Source organism: Pan troglodytes, chromosome 8 (assembly GCF_028858775.2).
Source record: "Pan troglodytes isolate AG18354 chromosome 8, NHGRI_mPanTro3-v2.0_pri, whole genome shotgun sequence".
NCBI classification, from domain to species: Eukaryota; Metazoa; Chordata; class Mammalia; order Primates; family Hominidae; genus Pan; species Pan troglodytes.
Window position 1 is genome coordinate 72,998,367 of NC_072406.2, and position 13,517 is coordinate 73,011,883.

Genomic DNA, 13,517 nt, shown 5'->3' on the forward strand with positions numbered 1-13,517 from the left:
TATTTAGCAGAAAATTGTTGCAAGATCAAAGCTTCCAAAAATACCGAAATACAAAATACTATTAGGTTGGCGCAAAAGTAATTGTAGGTTTTGCAATTAAAAGTAATTATATTATAAAAGTATAGTCTTGCCAGATTTCTAACACATTTGCAAAATCTTATATATCTATATCTGACTTAAATATAAGTATCTTTGAAGGTTTTCTGTTTGTTTTCAGACAGGGTCTTGCTCTGTTGCCCAGGCTGGAATGCAGTGATGTGATCACAGATCACAGCTCAGTGCAGCCTCCACATCTTGGGCTCAAGCGATCCTCCCACTTCAGCCTCCTGAGTAGCAGGGACCACAGGTGCACACCACTATGCCCTGCTAATTTCTGTATTTTTTGTAGAGATAGGGTTTTGCCATATTGCCTAGGCTGGTCTCAAACTGCTGAGCTCAAGCAATCTGCCAGTCTCAGCCTCCCAAAGTGCTGGGATTACAGGCATGGGACACCAAGCCCAGACCTTTTGAAGGTTTTTGAAGGTCAAAGTGACCTTAATACTGTCCCACAGGAGATCATGTTAGTAAATACCATCCAACCAAGCATTTTTATGATTAACAGCTGTCAACTGAGCACCAGATGTGCTAGATCCTAGATGTGAGTAAGCAGATATAAAAATATCCAATTAGTAAAAATACCCTCTAGAAGTCCATTGTCCAGTTAGTTAGGGAAGAAACAGTAACTAAATAGTTCCAATAAGCTGTGTTAAATGCCATGACTGCAAAATATACATGAAGTACTATAACACTATAGAAGACAGACTGACTGTCACCATCTGCAGAAGACCATGAAAGTTGCCCAGAAGAGGAGTACTTGAGCTTGTCTTGAAGGAATATTTTCCAGGAGGAGAAAAATGAGAATGGCACAAATTAGCAGAGAGAAGACTTGTATGTAGAGGTGGAAAAATGCAAAGGCAGACTGCGTTTAAAGAAAGGTTGAAAAAATAAGTATAGCATGGTCACAGGATCAGATGTTTCACAAAAATAAAGAGTAAAACTGTTTTAGGTCAAGATGGCAAAAGATATTCTGTACAACCCCTTAAGATGTTTGGACTTTATCCTATTTATAATGGGTAATCATAAAAGGTTTTTAAACAGAGGAATGACATCATATCTTTGTTTTGTACAGATAAAACAAAGATTGGATACAATGGACATTTGTGGAGTAGTATTAAAATGATTTGTACTTCATTCCATGAGACAGGGAGAAAGGTCTTATTAATGACACAGATATCTAACTTGGGCAGACAATGATTACTAACAGATAAAAGCTGCTTCAAGAATCCACATAAATGCACATTAAGGTATTTACTTATCCCTGCAGAGTCCTCATCAATTTCTAGGCAAACCTAGAGCTTAAAATTAGTTTAGTGGAGGTTCTGCAAAACAGCATGTACTAGTTTTAATTGACACCTTCATCATAGTTCATATCTCAAAGCATGGAGAATCTTTAAATTGGCTGAAATCTTACCAGTTGGGAGGAAACTCTGCAGAAGTGACTTTGCCAAGTGTACATACATTTTGAATGATAGTCTGAACCCAAATTTCCCAACTCAGAGAGCAACTCATTACACTGATTTTTCAAACATCTGAATAATTTCTGGCTGATCAGTTATACACATTGAGACAGACTTAAGTCTCCATGGAGACTTAAGTGGACATCCGCACCAACCTAAACTATGCCATTTCATACCCCTTACACCCCACAGCAGCTTTTCAATCCAACAAGACTCTGCAAAATGAAGGATAGGGCCGCAAGGAAATTTTAATTATTGCTTATGCACCTGTTCTGTTGGATTCAGTAGACTAAGAAAGCATAGTTTCTGGCATACCTGATGTTTAATAAAATTTAAAATTGCCATCCAGGTGTGGCAGCACAACTGTAGTGCCACCAGCTCAGGAGACTGAGGCAGGAGGATCATTTAACCCCAAGAGATGGAGACTGTAGTGAGCTATGATCGCACCACTGCACTCCATCCTGGGCAACAAAATGAGATCTTGTCTCTAAATAAAAAAATTAAAAATTAAAAAAAAAAATTAATTGCCAAAACCTCAAAGACAGGCTAAAAATCCCAAATCTCTTAAGATGTCAAATTTTAAAGTGTTCACTTATCACTGAGATAGTATTTGCTATTATTTATCATATTTGGCAAGATGCTAAAAGATATGGTTTGGATGTTTGTCCCCTCCAAATTCCATGTTGAAATATAACCCCCAATGTTGGAGGTGGGGCCCGGTGGGAGGTATTTGGATCATGGGGGCAGATCCCTCATGAAGGCCTAACACCATCCCCTTGGTGATCAGTGAGTTCTCACTCAGTGAGTTCATGGGAGATCTGATTGTTTAAAAGAGTTTGGGACTTTCCCCTTCTCTCTCTTGCTCCCTCTCTTGCCATATGATATGCCTGTCTTTGCCTTCCAGCAAAATTGGAAGCTTCTTGATGCCTTAGCAGGAGCAGATGCCAACACCGTGCTTCCTGTACAGCCTGTAGAACCATGAGCCAACTAATAAACCTATTTTCTTTATAAATTGCCCAGTCTCAAATATTCCTGTATAGCAACACAAAAACTAACCCACTAAATTACTTCAATGGAAAAACTACTACATTGAAAAGAGCAGCTCATTTTTTAAAGAGTACATTAAAAATATATCAATATTTTCACATAGTACTAAGCAATTTGAATTAATTACCTAATCATACAATTTGATCCTTATGACTTGAGAGGAAGTAGGAATTATTATTCCCAGGCTGCAGATAAGGAAATCATCTCTTGAATCTAATCATGCTCTTGAATCTAATTTTCACCACTTGCACTCTGGACATTCTTTGTATCCCTTCTTCAAGATCACAACACCTTCCTTTTCTGAGTATTTCATTTCATTTGTGGAGAAAACCAAAACACAGCATTGAAATTCATTCTTTGATGTCAACATTTCATTGATATTTATAAGAGGCACATTTAGACAACAAAGTGTTAGTGTAGATGAGACTCTTACACAAGAGCTAGGCCTTTCCTTGCATTTTACAGATAAACCTGAAACTCTCACCTGTATGCCACTCATAAACAGGTGGACACTGGGGTCAAAGATGTCATCAGTTTCTCTCCAGCTTCTATACCTATCATTAAAATAATTGGGTGACCTTCTTTTCTCAGGAGAGTTCTCCTACTGAATACCAGCAACACCTCCACAGTAGCAATGGGTAGACACTCAAAGGCTGACCATTTTGAGCTGAACTTTTAACCATTAGGGCCCCCTTTTTTAAACGACCAAGATAGCTGATTTTACAAAAATGTGCAGCATACATAAAACATAATTATAGCCATTTTCTATAACTATCATCTCAGAATTACAAACAGTGAGTAGAAAGGGAAGATAAATTGAAAAGCAATCTGATGATGTGATGACTAAAGCTGGGGTCTGAGTGATGTGAGGTCAAGAGCCAGGAAACACAGGCAGCCTCTAGCAGTGGAATAAGGTAAAGAAATGGATTCTCCTCTAGCGCCCCCAGAAGGAACATAGCCCTGCTGATCTACGGTGGACTTTTGGCCTCCAGAACTGCACCTAGTAAATCTGTATTGTTTTTAGTCCCCTCTACTACAAAAAGGTGATCTATTATACTTCAAAGTTAACTTGGAAAACAAGTATTACAATAGAATGCGATATATTTGCCCTCCTTCCCCCAAAATTTACATATCGATATCCTTTAAGAATAGTATACACACAGCAAACTATTTTTAGATACAATAGGATACTGAGCACCTTCTAAATCCATGAAGTATGATAAAGATACAATACTTTAAGTATCACTTTAGAATTAAATATTTAGCATATTACATTCTAATTCTGTAAAAACTGGTAGTACTATATGGCACATCAGTCTCTATTATCCAAAACGCAAAATTAACAAGGAACTTAATTTTTAAATTCACACTAAATCAAGTGTACTGTCTTGTAAACATTTTAAAAAGAAAAAGATATTCCTCTGAAATTTCACTTGAAACTTTAGAAAACCAATCCAAATTTTATTTCACTTGGAACATCCATTCCATATAATGATAATGTGAGGATCTCTTTGGTTAAGCCTTGTGGTAACAGAGTTAATCACAATAAAAGGAACTCAAACAGTATCAAATAACAACGTGTTGTCTAGTTTTGTTTAACTTCACCATCCAGAGGGTTGAGTTAACTATACTTCCCGGTTCATGGCACATTATCATTATTTTCTTTCTTTATTCCTTTTTATCTCCATAGCCCACTCCCATGCTCTGGATCCCACGCAGGCAGCCATTCTAACGTGTTTAAGGAGTATCTTTTTTTTTTTTTTTTTTTTTGAGACGGAGTCTCGCTCTGTCGCCCAGGCTGGAGTGCAGTGGCGCGATCTCGGCTCACTGCAAGCTCCGCCTCCCGGGTTCACGCCATTCTCCTGCCTCAGCCTCCCGAGTAGCTGGGACTACAGGCGCCCGCTACCACGCCCGGCTAATTTTTTTTTTGTATTTTTAGTAGAGACGGGGTTTCACCGTGTTAGCCAGGATGGTCTCGATCTCCTGACCTCGTGATCCGCCCGCCTCGGCCTCCCAAAGTGCTGGGATTACAGGCGTGAGCCACCGCGCCCGGCCAGGAGTATCTTTATGTAAGATGTACTTTATGTAAGTACTCTTACAAAATGTGCACTGTGCTGGGCTAATGAGTTTTAAACTCACATAAAGGATTTAATGTTTATGTACTTCACACTCTTATCTTTTCACCAAGCACTATATTCTTAAAATCTATTTGAGTTCCTTATGTTTATCTAATCCTTTGCTTCTACAGCTACAGACAACTCCATGACGTGCACCCACCATTTTTCCTCTCCCCCAAGCAATGCTCGCTCAGTTACCTCCCATTCCCCTCCATCACTAATAACAGAAGTAAACAACCTTGGACATGTCCTCTTGGGGACCTCTGGTACACATTCCTGTGTCCACCTGTAGGAACGGAATTGCTGGGTCACAGAGTAGATAACTAGTCAATTTGCTTAAGTAATGCCAGATTGCTTCCCAGAACAGCAGCCCCCATCTGTGCTTCCACCAGCACATGCAAGGCTTCCTATTTATTCCCTCCTTCCCTCATTTGGCTTTGCTATTATACTTCTTAGCTCCCTAAGAACCAGGAATAAGTCTACCTCAGAACCTTGCTTTTCTTTTCTTTTCAATAAAATTAGACTCTCTACTTCAACTACCTGATACGGTTGTTGTGAGACATGAATACAAAGAAATAACATGAGAGTACTTTTTAAAATATATAAATAGCTGCTTACAAAGGTAAGCAATTAGTGTTATTTTTGTTCTTATAATGAAAGTTTTTAACTATTGTCCCCCCATCCCAGCCCCAAAAAGAAAGGAGATAAGTGAATGAGCCTAAAGCTTGGAAAATGAAATTTTCCCAAATATGGGGAAACTGAAACAGAATGGGGAAAGTAATTTTTCTTGTTCACTCATCTATGCATTTATTTCATCAAATATTTTATTAAGAACTATGTACCTGGCCCTCTACTAGTCCTAAAATATAAAAAATTGTACAGCAAATATGCACAAAGTTCACATCCAAATTTTCCATGTATGCCTTGAATTTTGTAATTACTCAACAATGTAATTACTTCAACGATGATAGCTTCTGGTATCACAGAAGAACAGCTCCTATTTATTGAGCATCTACTATATCAGCACATCACATAGCTTCTCTCAAATACTTAGAACAATCCCACAAGATGGATGTGATTACTTTAATCCTTCATATAAAAAAAACAGACACAGTTAGGTGATTTGCCAAGTCAAGCAATTAAATTGTACAGCCAGAAAACCCCAGCTCATTAAAGTCCAGGTTTCTCCTTTCCACTCCATCTAATTTCTGCCTAAAAGATAGGTTCAAAGATATTTGTAGCAGAGTCAGACATAAGGATATGAACAAAATGTCATAGAAAGTACAAAGGTGGACACAAGGTTCAATAGTAAACACTACCATTTATTTAATATTCATCATGTACCAAGTGCTCTATGTGCATTAGTTATAATCCTTATACAAATATTGTAAAGGAGCTGCTTCATCTCCATTTTAAAGATGTGGAAGCTGAGATTCAGTTTACCAAGGTCATGCAGTTGCTACACCAGTAAAATTCAGACTAAAACATAGCTCTTCCTAACTCTAAAACCATGGTTTTGTTTTTGTTTTTTTCTTCTTTGCTGTAAATGGGTACTTCCTATTTGAGAGTGATAGAAATTTTCTAAAATTAGTTTGTGGTGGTGGTTGTACAACTCTGTAAATAAACAAAATTCACTGAATTGAGCACTTTAGATGGGTGAATTCTATGGTATATAAATTATATCACAATAAAGCTGTTTTTAAAAACTTGTTTTCCTTCTGTAACTATATTTTCTTTTACAAGCTTGTAAAGTCTTATTTAACATCAATGTCTTTTTTCAATATTCACATTTCATCAATAGTTACAATTGCATTTAAAAAATTCTCAGATTAAGTAAATACCAAAGGAACAATTTCCCCAATGGATTTTCCTCTACCCTACCATTCTGATCTAAAATCTTTCATTCCCTAGAGATGTGAGGTAAGACATGAATATTTTCTTACAGAGTTAAGTACATACTAACCTTAGATCCTACAATTTCAGTCTTAAGCACTTACATACCCCCGCCCCAAGCAAAAGAAAGGGAAAGGATTTTTGTACAAAAATATTCTTGGCATCTTTATTTGTCACAGTCAAAAGTTGAAAACAACTCAAATGTCTGGTGAATGGACAAACTGTGGCATGTTCATACAATGAAATACTACTTAGCAATAAAAAGGAATAATCTACTAATACCTAAAACAACATGGATTAATATCAAAAACATTATGCTCAGAGAAAGAAGCTAGACACAAAAATGTATACAGAGGCAAAACTCATCTATAGTGAAAGAGATCAGACTGGCAGTCTCCTGGAGGGTTGGGAGATTAACTGGAAAAGAACTCAAGTAAACTTCTCAGTTTGGCAAAAATATTCTATTGTGATAGGGTTTGATAACTGTCAAAATTCAACAAATTGTACACTTAAATGTAGTGAGTTTTATTGTATGTGAATTATACCTCAATAAAGGTGATAATTAGACATGTACACATACCAACACATACACAAGCAAAACAAGAATCTATTATGCTTAACTTGACATCCTTAGAAACAGGGTCTTAAAAATCATAACCCATCATCCTAACATCAAATAAGCCAGTTACAGACCTCAGTTCTCTCATATCTAATCTAGGTATTTAAGGATCTACTTGGCATTTATTTTGTTCTCAGTGGAAAAAGAGAGACCTAATCAACTATTCTCAGTGCAAGAGCCCTTTCCCTACTTAAAAGTTCATTGAAACAGTCTGCTAAACTATGACATTTTGAAAAGTAAGAACTAGTTATTTATCTGTGCTTCCCCATGTGTGCCTGATACCTGGTGTCATATAAATTTGAAAAAAATAAACCGTTCATCCAACTAAAAATGAAATCTGTGCATCTCACTGTACGTAAGTGGTGTGCTTACCAATTCTGTGCTTCTCTTTCCAACTCCATGTTCATTGCCTCTTGGTAACTTGAAATCAGCCATAGTAGAGGTAGGAATCAGCAAATGCTACAAATCAGGGCTTTTTTTCTTTTAGGGACATTTTACCAGCATACCACTGATAATATCTCAACTTTTTTAAAAAAGAAAGAAAACCTCAAGGACCCACAGAGGCCAAGCAGTTATTCTCAATTGTTCTCCACCTACTACGGGAAATGTTTCCGTTCTTCTACACCCAAGTCCTTGTTTTTTGGTGAGTGTTCACAATTACCAGCCCAAACTCACTGACATGTCATCTTACCACTTCCTGTTGGAACTAACAAATGTTTGTTGTCTAAGATGCCATCAATCGTAGGGAGCACAATTGCTTTAAAATCAGATTTTCAGGGAAAACAAAATCATTTTTTTAAAAACAATAAATGTAAAAGTTCCCAACATTTGGAAAATTATTCTAACATTAGGAATTCCAATGTGAGGGAAAAAGTGTTTCCTAGAAACAAGGAAATGTATCACTTATTACTAATTGTCTATAACTCTTTCAGCATTTAAATTTTTTTAAATCGTAGACTGTTATAGTTGGAATAAACCTTAGGAATACTTTTTTCCAACCCTCTCCTTCGTCTAGTGAAGAAATGGAAGCTCAGGAAGTGATACATTTCTGAGGTTACAGAACTAGTTAGTTGGAGAACGGGGACTTCATTCCTTGACTCCTGGTTTTACTACCATTGGTCTCTCCATCAGTTACCAGACAAAGGTTCCAATCCAATTTCAGGTTACCAAATTACAGCTTGTATAGTCTTCCTGAAGGTCAATTTCATCATGTATAAAATGCCAGGGGTGGTGGGTAACAATACTTACCCTCTAGTTTATTGTGAAGTACATAGTATCTACTGTGAGAGGCATAATAAATCATAGTTGTTATTATTACTAGACAATGCAGTTGTATTTTCAAGATGCATATGTCTTCTCTATCTTGGATTATATACTTCTTTTTACTTAACAGTAAACCCCATGCTTTCACTGTGTACCTAAGAGTGCCTTTTACAAAATAGGAGCTCAAAAGTACGTGTTGTTTAAATTAATGGAAGCTGCTACTAAATCTGAATGTCAGGTCCTTATCATTTTTAGATTCTTAACTTAACAAACATTAATTGGAGTTAATGTGTATCAAGCCCTATGTTTGATGCTAATGAACAACACTGCAGTCACATAGCTGCTTTTTGCCAGATTCCCTATAAAGCATCATGACATGAAAAAAGTGGGGAAAGAGAAGCCCTACACTTGTAGAGCATATCCTCAGCACGAAGGCTTGGCATCCCCCAGAGAAGTAGCACAGCCCAGAAATGAAGCTAGATGACATAATAGCTACCAATAAATCACCATAGTTATCTTCAAAACACATAGGAAAATAGCCTTTCCAGTTTAGCAACACATAGTTCTTAATTCAACAATGGCATTCAAATTAACTTCAGTTCTGGCATTCAAATTAACTTCCCCTATCAAGCCAGGTCCAAAATATATGTTACGGCCAATTTTTCATTACTTCCCTTCTCTTAACATCATCTGAAAATGACAGTGCCAAAGCATCATCTGATCAAAAAACACCACAATAATTTATTTCATATTTTAAAGCTCTAACTCCAAACACTAGATCATTTAGCCTCAGGTTATTAATATACATCAAATACTAGAAGCAGTTTGTTCTGGGAAAAATACTACCATCTACTCAGAACTGAAAACACATAACTTTCATCTGATTGCTTTCTTCTTGTCCATCACACCACATGACACTTGGTAATTAATCCATATAAGACCTTCCTAAGAGAGAAAATTCAGGAGTAATTTCCATAAAACTTCAACAAATTACTTCTATTTTGGTACCACTGATCTCACTCCCATAGTCAAACAGGAATCTGATCAACTCCTGGAAAACTCTATGTCCTTTTGAATGGACAAACCCTTTGGACGATTTTGTTTGTCCACCTTCAAACATGCTGAGACAAGTGTCTGGGATATATTTCAACCATGCATGTAGATTTTGGAAATGTTACCACATTTTTTAGAGTCTAATCAGGAAAAAGGATGCATGGTCCTCAAATAAATACTGTACTTAATGCTAAAAGACTTTTTGTTTTTTGAGACAGGGTCTCACTCCACTGCACTCCACTCTGTCACCCAGGCTGGAGTGCAGTGGCATGAGTATCACTTACTGTGGCCTCAACCTCCCAGGCCCAAGTGATCCTCCCACCTCAGCCTCCAGAATAGCTGGGACTACAGGCACTTGCCCCCATGCCCTACTAATTTTTTCATTTTCTGTAGACACAGGGTCTCGCTATGTTACCAGGGCTGGTCTCGAACTCCTGGGCTCAAGTGATCCTCCCATCTCGGCCTCCCAAAGTTCTGGGATTATAGGCATAAACCACCATGCCTGCTCTAATAGAACTTTCAAATTATAACTAATAACAGCTGAGCTTTTAATACTTAAAACACATGTCTAGGGGAAAGTAGACTATATTAAAACAACTTTTAAAATTGTATCATGGATAGAAGGCAACTGAAAATTTTTAAGCTATTTTCACATGTCGACAAAGGGTGAAAATAAAAAATTGCAATTAAATGGCCCTATTGTTCCAAGTACCTTAACATTAACCCAGCATCTGACTGGCATTCACATTTGCAAGATCCAAGGATATAGTTATGTGAACAACAGCCCAGTCAATACATACAGGGAAAAGCTACTTCAGATCTGATTAGATCTTTAGTAACCTTGATCTTTCTAGAAGTATAAACTTTAATAATGTGAGTTTGGGGAAGCTGTATCAAGGCTAAACATTCCAATTAAAATTCATTATGTGTTCTAACTCAGAATCAATCTTGTGTAAAAGTGTCAGATAGTTGGACTTGTCAGTTTCAGGTATTTACTTCATTCAAAAAGGTAAAAATGCCATTTACATAGGCTAGAATTTTATATAATCTCCAATTTGGATTATACAGAGTCCCTATAATTACAACAACACATTCGACAAAAATATACAGACATTTTGTGCATAAAAATGAATAACTTTAAATAAAGAAGTAACTAATTGGAGATTAACCTGGGGAAAACTGCTGAGAGTCCATAACAATTATATTCTTCTCAATTATCAACATATTATTCTAGAGTTAGGCACACTTATTTCTTTAAACTCATGAACACTGTAAAAAGAAAAAAAAATTAAGTACTGAAAAAAAGAAAACCACAGATATACATACACTAATATAAACACCACCACAAAAATGCAAACAGATTCAGAATCCACACTGTTTCCTTGGATTCCAAAACACACCATTGGCCTTTACATTGTCTGAAGGATCTTGAGCTACAATATCTGCTATGGAGCGTAACACATCACTGTGTAGATTATGAAACATATTTATTTATGTCTTAACAAAAAGAACACTGAGAACCATCATAAATAACAATCTAACTACAGTCCAAATTCAAAGCTCACTTATTTATCCTCCACTGATTTGAGAACTAAGAGAAGTTGGCCCTCCAGATATTAGTAGCTGATTTGGAGATATTCAAAGGATTGTTTTGCTTCAGTCAGTTTTTGTTTCAGAACTGTGGTTTTAACTTTACATTCACTTTCATTATAGAAATTTGCTTCCTTAAACATGCACCAGTTTGAGCCCAGGTCAGCAGATGACAAGGCTGCCTGAACTGCTAAAGCAGCAATCTGTGTCCAATCTGAGACTGCCTCCCTATAAAGCCTACCTGCCCTGACCTACCCTCCTGGAATGAAGTCCCATATAACCCCAGGATGACTCTTCTATGCTTTTACGAATAAGAGAAAGTGACCTCTTCCAAAATTAGACAACCCACACTCTCAAGCAAGCAAAATCAAAATCAGAATCTAGGTAGCAATCAAAACCACCAATTGACTTGGTTGAAACTTCAGAGTCTTCTTTTGAAGACTTCTCATTGATTCCCTGAGGATTTTTAGAGAAGACAACTAAAGGAAAAACATGACATGGGCAAGATTTGTGTTTCAAGGGCAATTCTACATAACTTAAAACTAGGTGAACTGTTGTTTTCAAGACGATTCAAATGTGCCTCATTTTTAAAACACGTAGTATTTATTCTTCTGCGAAAATAGTTAATGCAAGCCCACGATTTAAAAAAAAAAAAAACAAAAGTCCTAAAAGGTATGTGAAAGATAAGGGTAAGTCTCCCTCCTCACCCTCTCATTTGTCTCCCCAATCCCCCTTCCCGGGACGACTACTGTTTCTCAGGAACCTTTCCCTAGCCATTCTATGCAAATGCAAACATAAGCGAGTGTTTTAAACCAATTATGCCACATTATACACACCATGGCAGCACCAAAATTGCTATTAAACGCCTCCGGGCGTAAAGGTGGCAATCTGCTGAGGGGTGTGGGGTGGGAAGAAGGAGACTATCTTGATGCAGCGGTTTTGCTCGTCAGGCAACCGATTTCTACTTCTTGTTTTTTGTTTGCATGCCTTTACAAGGCTCTCGGAGATCGAAGAGAAGGTAAATCCACCAAAGCCACCCCCTGGCACTGCCACGATAGCCACCCTGCTCTGCACGTTTCTGTCTCAATCTATAAAGTGTGCTCTATACTTTCATGGAGTTAAATCGACTCACTTTCAAAAAACAAAACAAAACAAAACAAACAAACAACAACAAAAAAACGCCTAACTCTGAAGGTAACTTTCAGAGTCTGAAGGTAACTTTCAGAGCCAGGTGATTTCCGAACCAGGTGATTTCCGAACCAGGTGATTTCCTCCCCGCCAAACGTGCAGCCTCTGCAGCCTGCTTCAATCGTGTCCTTAGGAAAGGTTCAGCCTGGCACGGAGTTGCAGGGGGGAGCCAAGAGCAGAGAAGCCCCAAGACGAGAGACCGAGGTGAGGGCGTCCTGAGCCCGGGGCCCGCTTTTCTTTTTCCAGACGAATGTTTCCAAGCAGAAGCCCCAAGTCCTCGGGCCCCCCTCTCTCCTGGGGATGCTCCAGCACTGGGACCGAGTTCGAGCTCTCGCCTCTGTCCCGGGCCGCAACTTCCAGGCGCAACTGGACTCCCACGATCCGCAGGAACCGGGTCCCCTCCACTCGCCCTCCCGGAGCCTCGCGGCGCCGCCTGGCACCCCCAGGAGGGCAGGACTCCAGGGAGTCTCCAGGACTCCTGGGGCCCCCCAGCCCGGGCCTCCCGCCCGCCCGGGTCCTCGCATGCCCCTGGGTGAAGGCAGCCGCAGGTAGGGGGGCGGCGCGGCGCTCACCTGGGCAGGAGCGGAGTCCTCGGTGCCCGCGGGAGAGGAGGAGGCGGAGGAGGCCATGTTGTGGGGCTGCTGCTGCTCCTTCCAGGAACTCCAGTCTCTCCTCCCCGTCCCGCTCCTCGGGCCTCCAAACGTGGGACTTCTTGGGAAAAAGTTCGGCCGCGGCTCAGGAACACCAAGCGCGGCCCCGCGACGCCCGCCCAGCGCGGCCCCTCCTCCTCCTGCTGTGTCCGCTGCGACCGCCAGGTGCCCGCGCGGGCCGGTGCGCGGGGGGCGGGCCCGGCTCAGGTAAAGGCGCCGCTGGGCCGGAGGCCGAGGCTGCGCTGCACCCAGCTCCCCGTGATCACATCCAGTCGGCCAGGGTCCAGGGGCCAGGGTAAGAGGAAGATGGCCTTAGGGTGACTAGGAGCAGCAGAGGCAGCTCCAGGAAGAGAGGGAGGGCGAGTCCTCTTTCCTCCGGGCTGCTGAGTAGTTTCATTAGCCATCCCCATAATAATAATAATAATAAAATAACATGGCTTAAGGGAATAAAATCATCTTTAGGCAATTTTGTTTTTGCATTTTTATTATTATTAATCTGTAGCATACGATCTATGTAAAAGCAATGTTTCCCAGGCAGATA

At 39.4% G+C, this 13,517-nt stretch overlaps 1 protein-coding gene across 5 annotated transcripts in view; it reads right to left on the reverse strand.

The window, feature by feature from the left end:
• Positions 1-13,162, reverse strand: part of ANK3 (ankyrin 3) — a 714,446-nt gene extending 701,284 nt beyond the window's left edge. For 3 of the 5 annotated variants that reach the window (XM_063781818.1, XM_063781817.1, XM_063781816.1), the window contains exon 1: positions 12,899-13,144. In XM_063781818.1, coding sequence (XP_063637888.1) covers positions 12,899-12,955 — 57 coding nt within the window. In that variant the 5' untranslated portion in view covers positions 12,956-13,144. Of the gene's footprint in view, positions 1-12,898 lie in introns of all 5 variants that reach the window. The other 2 variants (XM_003312571.6, XM_063781815.1) reach the window with 2 other exon arrangements.
• Positions 13,163-13,517: the final 355 nt, after the last annotated feature.